The sequence below is a fragment of the Odontesthes bonariensis genome, chromosome 14 (assembly GCF_027942865.1).
Source record: "Odontesthes bonariensis isolate fOdoBon6 chromosome 14, fOdoBon6.hap1, whole genome shotgun sequence".
Taxonomy (NCBI): domain Eukaryota; kingdom Metazoa; phylum Chordata; class Actinopteri; order Atheriniformes; family Atherinopsidae; genus Odontesthes; species Odontesthes bonariensis.
Window position 1 is genome coordinate 4,409,861 of NC_134519.1, and position 19,960 is coordinate 4,429,820.

Here is a 19,960-nt window from a genome sequence, read left to right on the forward strand (position 1 = left end):
TCCGGCTCTGTGGCCTCTGTGGGTGCCAGCTCCGGCTCTGTGGCCTCTGTGGGCACTAGCTCCAGCTCTGTGGCCTTTGTGGGCGCTAACTCCGGCTCTGTGGCCTCTGTGGGCGCTAGCTCAAAGCTCTGTGGCCTCTGTGGGCGCTAACTCCGGCTCTGTGGCCTTTGTGGGCGCTAGCTCCAGCTCTGTGGCCTCTGTGGGCGCTAGCTCCAGCTCTGTGGCCTTTGTGGGCGCTAACTCCGGCTCTGTGGCCTTTGTGGGCGCTAGTTCCGGCTCTGTGGCCTCTTTGGGCGCTAACTCCGGCTCTGTGGCCTTTGTGGGCGCTAGCTCCAGCTCTGTGGCCTTTGTGGGCGCTAGCTCCGGCTCTGTGGCCTTTGTGGGCGCTAGCTCCGGCTCTGTGGCCTCTGTGGGCGCTAGCTCCAGCTCTGTGGCCTCTGTGGGCGCTAGCTCCAGCTCTGTGGCCTTTGTGGGCGCTAGCTCCGGCTCTGTGGCCTCTGTGGGCGCTAGCTCCAGCTCTGTGGCCTTTGTGGGCGCTAACTCCGGCTCTGTGGCCTTTGTGGGCGCTAGTTCCGGCTCTGTGGCCTCTGTGGGCGCTAGCTCCGGCTCTGTGGCCTCTGTGGGCGCTAACTCTGGCTCTGTGGCCTTTGTGGGCGCTAGCTCTGGCTCTGTGGCCTCTGTGGGTGCTAGCTCCGGCTCTGTGGCCTCTGTGGGCGCTAACTCTGGCTCTGTGGCCTTTGTGGGCGCTAGCTCTGGCTCTGTGGCCTCTGTGGGTGCTAGCTCCGGCTCTGTGGCCTCTGTGGGCGCTAGCTCTGGCTCTGTGGCCTCTGTGGGCGCTAGCTCTGGCTCTGTGGCCTCTGTGGACGCTAGCTCCGGCTCCGACTTAAACTAAGACATGACTACGCATGATAACAACACAAAACCAAAAACATGGGGAAAACCCCATGAACGTGACAATGTCCTGTTTTTTTAGAGTTGGAATGACTTTAACTTGTTTGTTGGAATGTGTCTAACAACACAGAATTACATTTAATGATTCTTAAATACTTCAGTTCATCAAAAGCCTGAGTTCATTCTGCTTTGTCTCTACAGCTGTAGAAACTGTACAACTGTAGGACTTTCTGTTAGTCTGCAGTGTTTGAAACATTTTAATCAATAAAATAATTTATTTAACAGACCTAAAAGACAAACTGTGAACCCTAAAACATTAGAAATAGTTGACAACCTAAAGGTTGGTGTGAGCAGTATAATTAGATGGGAAATTGTGTCGTACCAAGAGTTAAAAACACTTCCTGCTCTCAGCCACAGCGGCTCCGCTCTGCCCACATGTTTCCTTGTTCCCTCCCCTTCAGATCTGCAGCTCATGATGGGTGTAACCAACAGGAGGGGAGCTGATAGGCTCTGTTCTCTGCACCGACACGTCATTTATAGCTCAGAGCAGTTTCAGTTTTCAGGAAGTGAAACTCAGTCAGTCGCTGTTGTTGAGAGGAGAAATGGCGCAGAAAGGAGTTCAGGTGGACCCAGAAAGCTTCTCTTGTTCGATCTGCCTGGATCTGCTGAAGGATCCGGTGACTATTCCCTGTGGACACAGCTACTGCATGAGCTGTGTTAAAGGCTTCTGGGATGGAGAGGATCAGAAGGGGATCCACAGCTGCCCTCAGTGCAGGAAAACTTTCACAGCGTGGCCTGTCCTGGAGAAAAACACCATGTTAGCTGATTTAGTGGAGCAGCTGAAGAAGACTGGACTCCAAGCTGCTCCTGCTGATCACTGCTATGCTGGAGCTGAAGATGTGGCCTGTGATTTCTGCTCTGGGAGAAAACTGAAAGCCATCAAGTCCTGTTTATCCTGTCCGGCCTCTTACTGTGAGAATCACCTTCAGCCTCATTATGATGTGGCTCCATTAAGGAAACACAAGCTGGTGGAGCCCTCCAAGAAGCTCCAGGAGAACATCTGCTCTGTTCACGATGAGGTGATGAAGATGTTCTGCCGTACCGATCAGAAGTGCATCTGTTATCTCTGCTCTGTGGAGGAACATAAAGGCCACGACACAGTGTCAGCTGCAGCAGAAAGGACTGAGAGGCAGAGAGAGCTGGAGGGGAGTCGGCAGCAGATCCAGCAGAGAATCCAGGACGCAGAGAAAGATGTGAAGCTGCTTCAGCAGCAGCTGGAGGCCCTCCATCAGTCTGCTGATAAAACAGAGGAGCACAGCCAGAAGATCTTCAGCCAGCTGATCCGTCTCCTCCAGAAAAGAAGCTCTGATGTGAAGCAGCAGATCAGATCCCAGCAGGAAGCCGAAGGGAGTCGAGTCAAAGAGCTTCAGGAGAAGCTGGAGCAGGAGATCACTGAGCTGAAGAGGAAAGATGCTGAGCTGAAGCAGCTCTCACACACAGAGGATCACAGCCAGTTTCTGCACAGCTGCCCCTCAGTGGCAGCACTCAGGGGGGCTACACACTCATCCAGCATCCAGATCCGTCCTCTGAGGCACTTTGAGGATGTGACAGCAGCTGTGTCAGAGCTCAGAGATAAACTACAGGACATCCTGAGAGAGGAATGGGCCAACATCTCACTGAGAGTCGCTGAAGTGGATGTTTTACTGTCACAGCCAGAACCAGAACCAGAACCAGAACCAGAACCACAACCTGAACCAGAACCAGAACCAGAGAGCAGAGCTGATTTCTTAAAATATTCATGTGAAATCACACTGGATCCAAACACAGCAAACAGAAAGCTGTTACTGTCAGAGGGGAACAGAAAAGTGACATTAATGAAACATCCTCAGTCTTATTCTGATCATCCAGACAGATTCACTGTATGGTTTCAGGTCCTGAGCAGAGAGAGTCTGACTGGACGTTGTTACTGGGAGGTGGAGATGAGAGGAGAATATGTTGGTGTTGCAGTCGCATACAAGAACATCAGCAGAGCAGGAGATGGGACTGAATGTTTATTTGGTCGTAATGACAAATCTTGGTCATTATATTGTTCCTCAGGCAGTTATTCATTTATGCACAACAGCCTAGAAACCTCCATCTCAGGTCCTGGGGCCTCCAGAGTGGGAGTGTACCTGGATCACAGAGCAGGTATTCTGTCCTTCTACAGCGTCTCTGGAACCATGACTCTCCTCCACAGAGTCCAGACCACATTCACTCAGCCGCTCTGTGCTGGGATCAGGTTTTATATTTCTGGAGCCTCAGCAGAGTTTGTGTAAAGTGAAATAAATGTGATTAGTCAGCTTGTTGCTGACAGCTGGTTGCTGGGATGTCTCTGCTGTTCTGCTGTTTATTTGCTGCTGTTTCCTGTGTCTGTGCAGCCATGGAGGATATCCCTGCTGATGAGGAGTTTGACTCACAGAAATATTTCTCCACATGAAACTCTAAACTTCTCTGAGCTCTAAACATCAGTGGGATCCTGGTGCTGATGTGTCTGTATGTTGTTGTTTCTCTTCCACTTCATGGAGCCCAGCAGAGGAATCAGCAGACCTTCCTTTATCACAGACTCTTTTCACATCTCATCACTTTGGAAATGGGAAAATAATCCTGGAGTTACGCTGACTTTGGTTTGTTCCAGAGATCAAATGTTGTTGCTGTTTTCTGAGCCGACCAACAGATGAGGAAGTCTGTTCTGAGGTGTTCAGAAACTGTCAGAAATTTGTGCTTTCGACTTTCTTCAATAAAACAGCTTCATCACAGAGAAACGAGTCCAGTTTTCTTTGAATGTGTCCAACAGAGATTTTTCTTTCCTCCGTCTCTCACTCAGAAAGATCTGATCCACATGCTTCAGATGATCAGTTATTATTCTGGGAGCTCTGTTGTTCGGACATTTCTTCTTTAACAGCGTGGAAACACTTTCTTCAGCTGATAAAAACAGTACGAGAACCGATGAGAACAAACAGCAGGGACGCCACAAGCTAACAGGCTTTAGCATGAAGACAGTAAAAGGCAAAAAGGACTGATGGGAATGTTTTACACTCTTCTTCTACTAAATAAAAAAGAAAAAACACAAAAAAAACACAAAAAAAACAAAAAAAACCAAAAAAAACCCAGAAAAACACAAAATGAAACAAATAAAATTAAAAAATTTGTTTGAAAATCTGTTCTCATGTGTCTGTGTGTAACAGAGTAGATTTGGGCCTATTAAATGATGGCAAAAGAGGTGCAACAGCGTAATCTATTGGCGTAGTGGTTGGTTTGGGTACTGCACAGAGGAGAGAGGACTTTACTGCGGTAAGACGTCCTCTTATACGGTCCGGGATGATTCATGATTTTATATTACGTTTCAGATGTTTATTCTGTATAATTTACTGTGTCGGGTACTCACTGGGACCTTTCCTAACTGTTCTGAGAGTTTACTGTGTTGTTGATCGTCCCAGACTGTGACGCTAACTTTCCCACCCCCCTGCGGTGCTGTATGCTGTGCTGCAGGAAAAGAGCTGTAATAAACACCCCATAATGCACCTGGTCGTCGTCGGTGATATGTAGAAGCAACAGTAGTGTGGAGCATCTCACAGATAGCCGGGATCTGCAGGGCTCTCAAGTCTCACGCAATGAGCGTGAGACACACGCATTTCAACAAGTTCACACGCTCACACGTCACACATGCCATTTCTCACGCTGAGAAATGATCAACTTCGTCGCACAGAAATTCTAATGGCCGATACTATAAACGAGTCGATGGCAGGTGCGCTCGTACAGCTCAGAACTATAGCTCTGGTACAGCTGTCTTGATTTAGCAACCCATCGGCAAATCACAAAATAGAATTTCTCAGCCAATCAGAAAACAGAATTTCTTGTTGCCGGGTGTGAAATAGCTTTCAGCTGCAAGCACGCGTCCCATGAATGCACAGCGGACATAACCTTTATGCTCTGAATGCGTGCAGAAGTTGTAGACGAGCTGGAGGTGGAAGAGAACCGTCAGGATCATCAGCAGGTCATATCTTCATTTATTTGAATCTTTTATTAGTTACTATAGTTTTCCTACTCCTTGTAAAAGACCAATACCTGCCGATTAAAGTGTTCGTTGGAGTAGTAGGCTTAAATATTCAGCACACACCCTTTGACATGAGCAACTTAATGAAAAATGAAAAATATGTAGGAGTGTAATTAGGCTTCCGTGGTTAATTTTTTTCAAAGGTGACTGGTATGAACAGATTCCCAATAAGGCTATCTACAATTGCCAAACTGGTATTAGTTCTGCTGCACTGAAATGCTGATGCACAGAGGGTTTTTTCCATGGTGGGGCTCAATAAAACCAAGAGCAGGAACACGTTGGCTCTGAATGGAACTCTGTCATCCATCATGACTGTGAAAATGGCTGACATTGAGCCACAGTGCTTTAAATGGGAGCCCCCAATATCAGTCATCAAGCATCAAAATCTGCCACAAACACTTACAACAACACTCATAAACAAACACACACAGAGAGGGACTGCTCAAGGGGCCCATTTGGGGTTATGTTTGTTTTTCTTAATTTAATTTGTCTGTTTTTTTGTTTGTTAAGACTTTGCATACCTAAAACAATTTATCTTAAAATATAGCAGAATTTAGTGTAAAAGTGAAGATTTGTGATTTTGGTATAAATAAAACAAATTCTTTGTTCTTTAAATAGCTAGTTTATGGCGATGGGATACTGCAAGGGACCCCCCCCAAAAAAAAACCCGAAAAAAAAAACCCCACGCACATGGCCCGGCCCCTGCCCCGCCCGAATCTCACTCCAAGCAAACTTGAAAACTTGAGAGCCCTGTGTAACATATGCATGAAATCTGCATGATATCTGTGAACTCATCTGGACTGTGGCTCGTTTTTAATCATTTAAATATTTTATTTGTTTCTCTTTATATTCTTTTATGTATTTTTAATGCTTCTTCCACTCCCTGCTGCAATGCTTTTATTTTATGAGAAGCACTTTGAACTGTTCTGTGCAAGAAATGTGCTACAAATAAACTTGATAGTATCGGGGGGCACTGATGAGTGAGGGGGGGGGGGGCCTTGTACTCAGTTCTGAGTGGGACGGGGAGCCAGCAGCGGCGTCAATTCAGCCAAAGCTAAGCTAAGGTAAAGGTCACTATAGTCACATGACTACAGTATCAATCAATAAATATACATGCCCAGCAGATACTCACCACAAAAGTCTGCTATGTAGCTTATCTGTGTGCAAATGCAGTCTCACTCATTAGCATAGCCGCTGGCATAACAATGGACTCGTCTCAGTCTCCATGTTAGCATTAGCGTTAGCATTAACATTCGCATTCGCATTCGCATTCGCATTCGCATTCGCATTCGCATTCGCATTAGCATTAGCATTAGCATTAGCATTAGCGGCGGAGGTGCTGAAGTGGACAGCCTCGTTAACAGCCTTCACTACCTGGTCCTCCTTCCTCCGCCGCTGGGGCAACATTGGACCCATCATCACCTGCCCCCTTTTTTTTCTTTTTTTTGGTGATAAATAAATCTAAAGTTTTCTCTTTCCTTTTCATATTTTACATTAATTAGCAAACAACAAATCCCGCTAATAACATCAGCTTTGACCTCCAGGCTCCTTCATCTCGTGGGGGGGTGGGTGGGGGGGCTGGGAGATACCACATTTCAAAAGGGAAGATGATACTTAGATCAATTGATTGTGTTGTTCAGAATTTCCTTTGTAGTTCATTTATATGTATTAAATAATATAATAATCAATACAAATTGACACGGAGTAATTCCATAACTTCATTTAAAAAAAAAAAAAGAAAAACAAACATTTACATTTGCCCCCGGAGCCGAGGTGTGGCAGCTGCCGTACCCAGTTGACGCCCATGCTTGCAGCCTCTGGATGTTCTTGTTGGAGGTTCCGATGAGGAGAGCCTTGCAGCAACCCAGCCTGGAGGAGACAAAGGCGTGGCCGCGCTTCTCTGCCTCTGCCAGGGTGAGCGCTGCACGCAGTTTGGCCACGTTCCCGAGGCGGCTGTTACAGAGCTGCTTCATGTGGGCGTCAAAAGGGAGTCGGGGGTCCATTTCTTTACGTTTCGCCTTCAGGGGGCCAGTCTGACAGCTGCTCTGGGAACAGAGCGCTGGGATGTAAAGTGAAGCAAAGTTAGTTAGTTAGTTATTTGTTTATTTGTGACAGGACTCTGCATATTAATAAACATACAATGTAAATATGCCAGATTTAGCTCCAAGGCTAATTTCCATCTGCAGTCCTGCTGTTCACACTAAAATCAAGACAAAGACAAAAACAGGAAACAGGAAAACAAAGCGTACAACATTCCATATCACTTCACCACATCACAAGATATACAACAACTGACCTGTTATGGTACGAATACCATACCCAAAAACCATAGCAACACAATTTTCGCACAGTAGTTTCAGACATTAAAATGCATCTGATTGGCAAATAATGTTTTACCCTCCTATACAGGTATGCATTTATTAAAGTGCATCTGGTACTATATTAAAGTGCATTTATCCTAAAGTGCTATTTTTAAAGTGTATGGAATAAAGTGCCAACTAATTTTAAGAATGACAGAATTACTACCAATTTATTTTGAGTATTGCGTGTTAAATAAAACTACCCTTCATGTTTACAGTCCTGGTTATCTGTAAGCCATGTTTTTAGTTGTTTCTTAAAAGCTACATATGTTGAGTTTTCCCTTATGGCCAACGGAACTGTGTTCCATGTAGAGCAACCAAAGACATATAGGACCTTCTGTGCAAATGCCGTTCTCCTAAACTGTACCTCACAGCCCCCCCTGGTGGCTGATCTTGTCATTGTCACCCTGTTTTTCTGTTTAATGAAGTTACCCAGGGGCGGTGGTGCCAGCCCGTTCAGAGATCTATAGATGAGACAGGTGCTTTTGAATGTTCTGAGATTCTCAAAGGTTAATAAGTCGTGCTTTTTTTAAATTGGGCAGTGATGGGAAGACTGGGGTCTCCGATCGTAGACCTTTACGGCTTTCTTGTATAATTGTTTAATTGAACATTAGACTGGGGGTGAAACCCGGAGGACAGACTGACGGTGGCCCCAAGCAGAGCAAAGAATTCCTTCCAAAGAACTGAAGTGAACTGAGGGCCCCGATCAGACACCACATCTAGACCGTGGAGCCGGAAACAGTCAGGATGACCATATTTCCCTCGGAAGGAGGGAGGCCAGTAATAAAGTCTGGAGAGATGTGAGACCAAGGACGATGAGGAACAGGGAGGGGCTGTAGGTGAGGGTAGCGGCCATACGAGGGCTCCATGGTCTCCCTCCAGATGTGGTGTCATACAATCATACGAGACCGGACTAAAACATGAACTCAAAAGCCAAAACAGAAACAACCTAAAACATGATAAAACATCAAACTGAAAACATGGGGAGAACCCCATGGGCGGGACAAAAGCCAGGATAAAATCTGCTTTACATGTCAGGTTCAGTCCTGAAATGATCAAATGATTCAAACGTTTCACCTTAAATCTCACATCTACCAGTTCTACTTCCAGCCTGAGAGCAGAAATGTTCCCGTTCTGACCCTGCACCGATAACACAGCTGAGGCACTACATGCTGTTCCTGTTTAACAGCTAAACTGTTGCTGCTTTATGTTGTGCTGATCTGTCTTTCACCATGTCTGGGGAGTGTTGTAAATCATCGGTAACACACCCTGCCTCTCTGTAAAAACCAGCTCTTCGGCCTCCCTGTTAGATATTTCCTTGTTCCCGCCCACAGATCTCTTTATATCTCTTTGCGTAAGGATGGGCGTGAGCGACATGTAGCAACACGCAGCTGCTGTTAAGCCTCATTTCCTGGTTTGTGTGAGTATCAGCAGAGATCTGTTACCCTTCAGAGCGCACAGATCGTTTCTGTTCAGGTGAAACTATTTGACAGTTACTGTAAAGAGGAGAAATGGCTCAGAAAGGAGTTCAGCTGGACCCAGAAACCCTCTGCTGTCCGATCTGCCTGGATCTGCTGAAGGATCCGGTGGCTATTCCCTGTGGACACAGCTACTGCATGAGCTGTATCAAAGGCTTCTGGGATGGAGAGGATCAGAAGGGAATCCACAGCTGCCCTCAGTGCAGGAAAACTTTCACAGCGAGGCCTGTCCTGGAGAAAAACACCATGTTAGCTGATTTAGTGGAGCAGCTGAAGAAGACTGGACTCCAAGCTGCTCCTGCTGATCACTGCTATGCTGGAGCTGAAGATGTGGCCTGTGATTTCTGCTCTGGGAGAAAACTGAAAGCCATCAAGTCCTGTTTATCCTGTCCGGCCTCTTACTGTGAGAATCACCTTCAGCCTCATTATGATGTGGCTCCATTAAGGAAACACAAGCTGGTGGAGCCCTCCAAGAAGCTCCAGGAGAACATCTGCTCTGTTCACGATGAGGTGATGAAGATGTTCTGCCGTACCGATCAGAAGTGCATCTGTTATCTCTGCTCTGTGGAGGAACATAAAGGCCACGACACAGTGTCAGCTGCAGCAGAAAGGACTGAGAGGCAGAGAGAGCTGGAGGGGAGTCGGCAGCAGATCCAGCAGAGAATCCAGGACGCAGAGAAAGATGTGAAGCTGCTTCAGCAGCAGCTGGAGGCCATCCATCAGTCTGCTGATAAAACAGAGGAGCACAGCCAGAAGATCTTCAGCCAGCTGATCCGTCTCCTCCAGAAAAGAAGCTCTGATGTGAAGCAGCAGATCAGATCCCAGCAGGAAGCCGAAGGGAGTCGAGTCAAAGAGCTTCAGGAGAAGCTGGAGCAGGAGATCACTGAGCTGAAGAGGAAAGATGCTGAGCTGCAGCAGCTCTCACACACAGAGGATCACAGCCAGTTTCTGCACAGCTGGCCCTCAGTGGCAGCACTCAGGGGGGCTACACACTCATCCAGCATCCAGATCCGTCCTCTGAGGCACTTTGAGGATGTGACAGCAGCTGTGTCAGAGCTCAGAGATAAACTACAGGACATCCTGAGAGAGGAATGGGCCAACATCTCACTGAGAGTCACTGAAGTGGATGTTTTACTGTCACAGCCAGAACCAGAAGCAGAACCAGAACCAGAACCAGAACCAGAACCAGAACCAGAACCAGAATCAAAGAGCAGAGCTGATTTCTTAAAATATTCATGTGAAATCACACTGGATCCAAACACAGCAAACAGAGAGCTGTTACTGTCAGAGGGGAACAGAAAAGTGACATTAATGGATGAACCTCAGTCTTATTCTGATCATCCAGACAGATTCACTGAGTGGCCTCAGGTCCTGAGCAGAGAGAGTCTGACTGGACGTTGTTACTGGGAGGTGGAGATGAGAGGAGTTGTTGCTGTAGCAGTCGCATACAAGAACATCAGCAGAGCAGGATGGGGGAATGAATGTGGATTTGGATATAATGACAAATCTTGGGCATTAGATTGTGACCCAGGCGGTTATACATTTTGGCACAACAACATCTCAACCTCCATCTCAGGTCCTCTGGCCTCCAGAGTGGGAGTGTACCTGGATCACAGAGCAGGTATTCTGTCCTTCTACAGCGTCTCTGGAACCATGACTCTCCTCCACAGAGTCCAGACCACATTCACTCAGCCGCTCTGTGCTGGGATCAGGCTTTATTTTTCTGGATCCTCAGCAGAGTTTTGTAAAGTGAAATAAATGTGTTTAGTCAGCTTGTTGCTGACAGCTGGTTGCTGGGATGTCTCTGCTGTTCTGCTGTTTATTTGCTGCTGTTTCCTGTGTCTGTGCAGCCATGGAGGATATCACTGCTGATGAGGAGTTTGATTCACAGAAATATTTCTCCACATGAAACTCTAAACTTCTCTGAGCTCTAAACATCAGTGGGATCCTGGTGTTGATGTGTCTGTATGTTGTTGTTTCTCTTCCACTTCATGGAGCCCAGCAGAGGAATCAGCAGACCTTCCTTTATCACAGACTCTTTTCACATCTCATCACTTTGGAAATGGGAAAATAATCCTGGAGTTACGCTGACTTTGATTTGTTCCAGAGATCAAATGTTGTTGCTGTTTTCTGAGCCGACCAACAGATGAGGAAGTCTGTTCTGAGGTGTTCAGAAACTGTCAGAAATTTGTCATTTTGACTTTCTTCAATAAAACAGCTTCATCACAGAGAAACGAGTCCAGTTTTCTTTGAATGTGTCCAACAGAGATTTTTCTTTCCTCCGTCTCTCACTCAGAAAGATCTGATCCACATGCTTCAGATGATCAGTTATTATTCTGGAAACACTTTCTTCAGCTGATAAAAACAGTAAGAGAACCGATGAGAACAAACAGCAGGGACGCCACAAGCTAACAGGCTTTAGCATGAAGACAGTAAAAGGCAAAAAGGACTGATGGGAATGTTTTACACTCTTCTTCTACAAAATAAAACAGAAAAAACACAAAATAAAACAGAAAAAACACAAAATAAAACACCAAATAAAACAGAATAAAAAGACAAAATAAAACAAAAGAAACAGAAAAAAACAAAATAAAAAAAAACAAAAAAAACAAACAAAATAAAACAAAAAACAGGAAAAAAATTAAACAAATAAAACAAAAAACACAAAATAAAACAAAAAAAATACAAAATAAAACTCCAAAAAAAAAAGAAACACAAAACAAAACAAAATAAAAGAGAGTCCTGATCAATAACATAACAGACAACTTAGCAAAGAAGCCTAACATGAAGACAGTAAAAGGCAAAAAGGACTCGCTGGGAATGTTTTACACTCTTCATCCTGGTCTGTAGCGCCTCCAGCAGGTAGAAACTGGATCTAAAATGCTCCTGTTTTTCTTTCTGTGAGCAGGAAGTTCATGTTGAGCAGATCAAAAGTCTCGATCCATCCCTCATTTATAATAATAATCATAATAATGATACATTTTATCTGTAATGCGCTTTAAATTTTAACAATCTCAAAGTGCTGCAGAGCAGAAAAAATAAGACCAGAACATTTTTATTATACATTCAAAAGGAGAGCCTATAAAAGGTGTTTTAGCAGCAAGCGTTCTTAAAAAGGTGAGTTTTTAGGTCTTAGATATTTATTTAAACAAATGAAGTAAAGTCTACTTGTTTTTCATAGGCAGGAACATCATTTTACTCATATACTCAACATAATTTTAAGTAAATGAGTTTCAAACTTAATCACATTTTAACTACTGATTTTATCTATTGTTCTTATTTCTTTCTTTTTTGTTTAAAATCTAAATCCTGCTTTTTATTTCTACTGTTTTAATGTCTCTGTAAAGCACTTTGAATCTCCCTGTAGTTGAATTGTGCCGTACAGATAAACTTGCCTTGCCTAAATTTTATTTATCTGTAGTATTTGCTGTTATGAAGTAACTTAGTAGATTTTAACGATACACTTTCAGAGCAAAGTTTATGTAGTATTTCTAGGTTTATGTACATACAACTATTAAACATTTAAATTGTATGAGGAAACCTAAGTAAAACTTACTCTTCCCCCATAATTCATGTATTACGTTAATAAAATATTTCATTTTACTTAAGAAGCTCTAGTTCTTACTGAATCTTAAAAACACAAGGTAGAGATGATGACAGTTACTCTAATAGAGTTTACTTCACCAAAAAGTCACTTTTCTCAGTGCAGGTTTAGTCCAGACTAAACATGGAGAAGCAGCATTTAGCTGTTCTGCTGCAAACAAGTGGAACAAACTGCCAGTGGAGATTAAACTTTCACCCAATGGAGACATTTTTAAATCCAGGTTAAAAACATTTCTGTTCTCATGTGTCTGTGTGTAACAGAGTAGATTTGGGCCTATTAAATGATGGCAAAAGAGGTGCAACAGCGTAATCTATTGGCGTAGTGGTTGGTTTGGGTACTGCACAGAGGAGAGAGGACTTTACTGCGGTAAGACGTCCTCTTATATGGCCCGGGATGATTCATGATTTTATATTACGTTTCAGATGTTTATTCTGTATAATTTACTGTGTCGTGTACTCACTGGGACCTTTCCTAACTGTTCTGAGAGTTTACTGTGTTGTTGATCGTCCCAGACTGTGACGCTAACTTTCCCACCCCCCTGCGGTGCTGTATGCTGTGCTGCAGGAAAAGAGCTGTAATAAACACCCCATAATGCACCTGGTCGTCGTCGGTGATATGTAGAAGCAACAGTAGTGTGGAGCTGCATCTCACAGATAGCCGGGATCCGTAACATATGCATGAAATCTGCACGATATCTGTGAACTTATCTGGACTGTTGCTCGTTTTTAATCATTTAAATATTTTATTTGTTTCTCTTTATATTCTTTTATGTATTTTTAATGCTTCTTCCACTCCCTGCTGCCATGCTTTTATTTTATGTGAAGCACTTTGAACTGTTCTGTGCAAGAAATGTGCTACAAATAAACTTGATAGTATCGGGGGGGCACTGATGAGTGAGGGGGGGGGGGGGGGGGGGCGCTTGTACTCAGTTCTGACTGGGACGGGGAGCAAGCAGCGGCGTCAATTCAGCCAAAGCTAAGCTAAGGTAAAGGTCACTATAGTCACATGACTACAGTATCAATCAATAAATATACATGCCCAGCAGATACTCACCACAATAGTCTGCTATGTAGCTTATCTGTGTGCAAATGCAGTCTCACTCACATAGCCGCTAGCATAACAATGGACTCGTCTCAGTCTCCATGTTAGCATTAGCGTTAGCATTAACATTCGCATTCGCATTCGCATTCGCATTCGCATTCGCATTCGCATTAGCATTAGCATTAGCATTAGCATTCGCATTCGCATTCGCATTCGCATTCGCATTCGCATTCGCATTAGCATTAGCATTAGCATTAGCGGCGGAGGTGCTGAAGTGGACAGCCTCGTTAACAGCCTTCACTACCTGGTCCTCCTTCCTCCGCCGCTGGGGCAACATTGGACCCATCATCACCTGCCCCCTTTTTTTTGGTGATAAATAAATCTAAAGTTTTCTGTTTCCTTTTCATATTTTACATTAATTAGCAAACAACAAATCCCGCTAATAACATCAGCTTTGACCTCCAGGCTCCGTCATCTCGTGGGAGGGAGGAGGGGCTGGGAGATACCACATTTCAAAAGGGAAGATGATACTTAGATCAATTGATTGTGTTGTTCAGAATTTCCTTTGTAGTTCATTTATATGTATTAAATAATATAATAATCAATTCAAATTGACACGGAGTAATTCCATAGCTTCATTTAAAAAAAAAAAAAAGAAAAACAAACATTTACATTTTCCCCCGGAGCCGAGGTGTGGCAGCTGCCGTACCCAGTTGACGCCCATGCTTGCAGCCTCTGGATGTTCTTGTTGGAGGTTCCGATGAGGAGAGCCTTGCAGCCACCCAGCCTGGAGGAGACAAAGGCGTGGCCGCGCTTCTCTGCCTCTGCCAGGGTGAGCGCTGCACGCAGTTTGGCCACGTTCCCGAGGCGGCTGTTACAGAGCTGCTTCATGTGGGCGTCAAAAGTGAGTCGGGGGTCCATTTCTTTACGTTTCGCCTTCAGGGGGCCAGTCTGACAGCTGCTCTGGGAACAGAGCGCTGGGATGTAAAGTGAAGCTAAGTTAGTTAGTTAGTTAGTTAGTTATTTGTTTATTTGTGACAGGACTCTGCATATTAATAAACATACAATGTAAATATGCCAGATTTAGCTCCAAGGCTAATTTCCATCTGCAGTCCTGCTGTTCACACTAAAATCAAGACAAAGACAAAAACAGGAAACAAGAAAACAAAGCGTACAACATTCCATATCACTTCACCACATCACAAGATATACAACAAATGACCTGTTATGGTACGAATACCATACCCAAAAACCATAGCAACACAATTTTGTCGCACAGTAGTTTCAGACATTAAAATGCATCTGATTGGCAAATAATGTTTTACCCTCCTATACAAGTATACATTTATTAAAGTGCATGGAATAAAGTGCCAACTAATTTTAAGAATGACAGAATTACTACCAATTTATTTTGAGTATTGCATGTTAAATAAAACTACCCTTCATGTTTACAGTCCTGGTTATCTGTAAGCCGTGTTTTTAGTTGTTTCTTAAAAGCTACATATGTTGAGTTTTCCCTTATGGCCAACGGAACTGTGTTCCATGTAGAGCAACCAAAGACATATAGGACCTTCTGTGCAAATGCCGTTCTCCTAAACTGTACCTCGCAGCCCCCCCTGGTGGCTGATCTTGTCATGGTCACCCTGTTTTTCTGTTTAATTAAGTTACCCAGGGGCGGTGGTGCCAGCCCGTTCAGAGATCTATAGATGAGACAGGTGCTTTTGAATGTTCTGAGATTCTCAAAGGTTAATAAGTAATGCTTTTTTTAAATTGGGCAGTGATGGGAAGACTGGGGTCTCCGATCGTAGACCTTTACGGCTTTCTTGTATAATTGTTTAATTGAACATTAGACTGGGGGTGAAACCCGGAGGACAGACTGACGGTGGCCCCAAGCAGAGCAAAGACTTCTTTCCAAAGAACTGAAATGAACTGAGGGCCCCGATCAGACACCACATCTAGAGGGAGACCACGGAGCCGGAGACCGTGGAGCAGGAGACCGTGGAGCCGGAGACCATGGAGCCGGAGACCGCGGAGCCTGAGACCACGGAGCCGGAGACCACGGAGCCGGAGACCACGGAGCGGGAGGCCACGGAGCGGGAGACCACGGAGCCGGAGACCACGGAGCCGGAGACCACGGAGCCGGAGACCACGGAGCGGGAGACCACGGAGCCGGAGACCACGGAGCCGGAGACCACGGAGCCGGAGACCACGGAGCCGGAGACCAGGAGCCGGAGACCGCGGAGCCGGAGACCACGGAGCCGGAGACCACGGAGCCGGAGACCGCGGAGCCGGAGACCGCGGAGCCGGAGACCACGGAGCCCGAGACCACGGAGCCGGAGACCACGGAGCCGGAGACCACGGAGCCGGAGACCAGGAGCCGGAGACCAGGAGCCGGAGACCACGGAGCCGGAGACCGTGGAGCCGGAGACCACGGAGCCGGAGACCACGGAGCCGGAGACCACGGAGCCGGAGACCGTGGAGCCGGAGACCACGGAGCCGGAGACCAGGAGCCGGAGACCACGGAGCCGGAGACCACGGAGCCGGAGACCACGGAGCCGGAGACCACGGAGCCGGACCTGTTGAGCAGTCTCCTTGGCCGAGGGAAGCTTGGGTAAGGGGACAAAATGAGCCAGCTTACTAAATCGGTCCACAACAGTCAGGATGACTATATATCCCTCGGAAGGAGGGAGGCCAGTAATAAAGTCTGGAGAGATGTGAGACCAAGGACGATGAGGAACAGGGAGGGGCTGTAGGTGAGGGTAGCGGCCATACGAGGGCTCCATGGTCTCCCTCCAGATGTGGTGTCATACAATCATACGAGACCGGACTAAAACATGAACTCAAAAGCCAAAACAGAAACAACCTAAAACATGATAAAACATCAAACTAAAAACATGGGGAGAACCCCATGGGCGGGACAAAAGCCAGGATAAAATCTGCTTTACATGTCAGATTCAGTCCTGAAATGATCAAATGATTCAAACGTTTCACCTTAAATCTCACATCTACCAGTTCTACTTCCAGCCTGAGAGCAGAAATGTTCCCGTTCTGACCCTGCACCGATAACACAGCTGAGGCACTACATGTTGTTCCTGTTTAACAGCTAAACTGTTGCTGCTTTATGTTGTGCTGATCTGTCTTTCACCATGTCTGGGGAGTGTTGTAAATCATCGGTAACACACCCTGCCTCTCTGTAAAAACCAGCTCTTCGGCCTCCCTGTTAGATATTTCCTTGTTCCCGCCCACAGATCTCTTTGCATAAGGATGGGCGTGAGCGACATGGTGCAACACGCAGCTGCTGTTAAGCCTCATTTCCTGGTTTGTGTGAGTATCAGCAGAGATCTGTTACCCTTCAGAGCGCACAGACCGTTTCTGTTCAGGTGAAACTATTTGACAGTTACTGTGAAGAGGAGAAATGGCTCAGAAAGGAGTTCAGGTGGACCCAGAAACCCTCTCCTGTTCGATCTGCCTGGATCTGCTGAAGGATCCGGTGGCTATTCCCTGTGGACACAGCTACTGCATGAGCTGTGTTAAAGGCTTCTGGGATGGAGAGGATCAGAAGGGAATCCACAGCTGCCCTCAGTGCAGGAAAACTTTCACAGCGAGGCCTGTCCTGGAGAAAAACACCATGTTAGCTGATTTAGTGGAGCAGCTGAAGAAGACTGGACTCCAAGCTGCTCCTGCTGATCACTGCTATGCTGGAGCTGAAGATGTGGCCTGTGATTTCTGCTCTGGGAGAAAACTGAAAGCCATCAAGTCCTGTTCAGTCTGTCTGGCCTCTTACTGTGAGAAACACCTTCAGCCTCATTATGATGTGGCTCCATTAAGGAAACACAAGCTGGTGGAGCCCTCCAAGAAGCTCCAGGAGAACATCTGCTCTGTTCACGATGAGGTGATGAAGATGTTCTGCCGTACCGATCAGAAGTGCATCTGTTATCTCTGCTCTGTGGAGGAACATAAAGGCCACGACACAGTGTCAGCTGCAGCAGAAAGGACTGAGAGGCAGAGAGAGCTGGAGGGGAGTCGGCAGCAGATCCAGCAGAGAATCCAGGACGCAGAGAAAGATGTGAAGCTGCTTCAGCAGCAGCTGGAGGCCATCCATCAGTCTGCTGATAAAACAGAGGAGCACAGCCAGAAGATCTTCAGCCAGCTGATCCGTCTCCTCCAGAAAAGAAGCTCTGATGTGAAGCAGCAGATCAGATCCCAGCAGGAAGCCGAAGGGAGTCGAGTCAAAGAGCTTCAGGAGAAGCTGGAGCAGGAGATCACTGAGCTGAAGAGGAAAGATGCTGAGCTGCAGCAGCTCTCACACACAGAGGATCACAGCCAGTTTCTGCACAGCTGCCCCTCAGTGGCAGCACTCAGGGGGGCTACACACTCATCCAGCATCCAGATCCGTCCTCTGAGGCACTTTGAGGATGTGACAGCAGCTGTGTCAGAGCTCAGAGATAAACTACAGGACATCCTGAGAGAGGAATGGGCCAACATCTCACTGAGAGTCGCTGAAGTGGATGTTTTACTGTCACAGCCAGAACCAGAACCAGAACCAGAACCAGAACCAGAACCAGAACCAGAACCAGAACCAGAACCAGGACCAGAACCAGAACCAGGACCAGAGAGCAGAGCTGGATTCTTAAGATATTCATGTGAAATCACACTGGATCCAAACACAGCAAACAAGTGGCTGTTACTGTCAGAGGGGAACAGAAAAGTGACATTTATGGATCAATCTCAGTCTTATTCTGATCATCCAGACAGATTCACTAACAGGCGTCAGGTCCTGAGCAGAGAGAGTCTGACTGGACGTTGTTACTGGGAGGTGGAGATGAGAGGGAATGTTGGTGTAGCAGTCGCATACAAGAACATCAGCAGAGCAGGAAGTGGGAGAGAATGTGGATTTGGATCTAATGACAAATCTTGGTCATTATATTGTTTCTCAGGCGGTTATTTATTTAGGCACAACGGCATCTCAACCTACATCTCAGGTCCTGATGCCTCCAGAGTGGGAGTGTACCTGGATCACAGAGCAGGTATTCTGTCCTTCTACAGCGTCTCTGGAACCATGACTCTCCTCCACAGAGTCCAGACCACATTCACTCAGCCGCTCTGTGCTGGGATCGGGCTTTATATTGATTCTTATGGAGCCTCAGCAGAGTTTGTGTAAAGTGAAATAAATGTGTTTAGTCAGCTTGTTGCTGACAGCTGGTTGCTGGGATGTCTCTGCTGTTCTGCTGTTTATTTGCTGCTGTTTCCTGTGTCTGTGCAGCCATGGAGGATATCACTGCTGATGAGGAGTTTGATTCACAGAAATATTTCTCCACATGAAACTCTAAACTTCTCTGAGCTCTAAACATCAGTGGGATCCTGGTGCTGATGTGTCTGTATGTTGTTGTTTCTCTTCCACTTCATGGAGCCCAGCAGAGGAATCAGCAGACCTTCCTTTATCACAGACTCTTTTCACATCTCATCACTTTGGAAATGGGAAAATAATCCTGGAGTTACGCTGACTTTGGTTTGTTCCAGAGATCAAATGTTGTTGCTGTTTTCTGAGCCGACCAACAGATGAGGAAGTCTGTTCTGAGGTGTTCAGAAACTGTCAGAAATTTGTGCTTTCGACTTTCTTCAATAAAACAGCTTCATCACAGAGAAACGAGTCCAGTTTTCTTTGAATGTGTCCAACAGAGATTTTTCTTTCCTCCGTCTCTCACTCAGAAAGATCTGATCCACATGCTTCAGATGATCAGTTATTATTCTGGGAGCTCTGTTGTTCGGACATTTCTTCTTTAACAGCCTGGAAACACTTTCTTCAGCTGATAAAAACAGTACGAGAACCGATGAGAACAAACAGCAGGGACGCCACAAGCTAACAGGCTTTAGCATGAAGACAGTAAAAGGCAAAAAGGACTGATGGGAATGTTTTACACTCTTCTTCTACAAAATAAAACAGAAAAAACAAAAAATAAAACTGAAAAAACTGAAAAAAAAACAAATGAAACAAAAAAAAACAAAATAAAACAAAAAAAACAGAAAAAAACAAAATGAAACAAAATAAAACACAAAATAAAACACAAAATAAACACAAAATAAAACAAAAAAACAGGAAAAAAATTAAACAAATAAAACAAAAAACACAAAACAAAACAAAACAAAAAACAAAATAAAAGAGAGTCCTGATCAATAACATAACAGACAACTTAGCAAAGAAGCCTAACATGAAGACAGTAAAAGGCAAAAAGGACTGATGGAAATGTTTTACACTCTTCTTCTTTTACAAAATAAAACAGAAAAAACAGAAAAAAACAAAATGAAACAAAATAAAACAAAAAAACACAAAATAAAACACCAAATAAAACAAAAAAACCCAGACAAAAAACAAAATGAAAGAGAGTACTGATCAATAATATAACAGACAACTTAGCAAAGAAGCCTAACATGAAGACAGTGAAAGGCAAAAAAAATAAAACAGAAAAAAATAATCACAAAATGAAAAAAAACC

At 45.3% G+C, this 19,960-nt stretch overlaps 2 protein-coding genes across 2 annotated transcripts; both read left to right on the forward strand.

The window, feature by feature from the left end:
• The first annotated feature begins 1,476 nt into the window (after window positions 1–1,476).
• LOC142398788 (uncharacterized) lies at window positions 1,477–11,604 on the forward strand. The gene is made up of 2 exons (XM_075482963.1): window positions 1,477–3,202; window positions 8,849–11,604. Exons 1-2 carry the CDS (start codon window positions 1,494–1,496, stop codon window positions 10,578–10,580), a joined length of 3,441 nt encoding a protein of 1,146 aa, XP_075339078.1. The 5' UTR covers window positions 1,477–1,493; the 3' UTR covers window positions 10,581–11,604.
• Window positions 11,605–16,526: 4,922 nt separating this feature from the next.
• LOC142398591 (tripartite motif-containing protein 16-like) lies at window positions 16,527–19,836 on the forward strand. Its single transcript, XM_075482648.1, has one exon. It carries the CDS (start codon window positions 16,883–16,885, stop codon window positions 18,626–18,628), a length of 1,746 nt encoding a protein of 581 aa, XP_075338763.1. The 5' UTR covers window positions 16,527–16,882; the 3' UTR covers window positions 18,629–19,836.
• The last annotated feature ends 124 nt before the right edge of the window (window positions 19,837–19,960 follow it).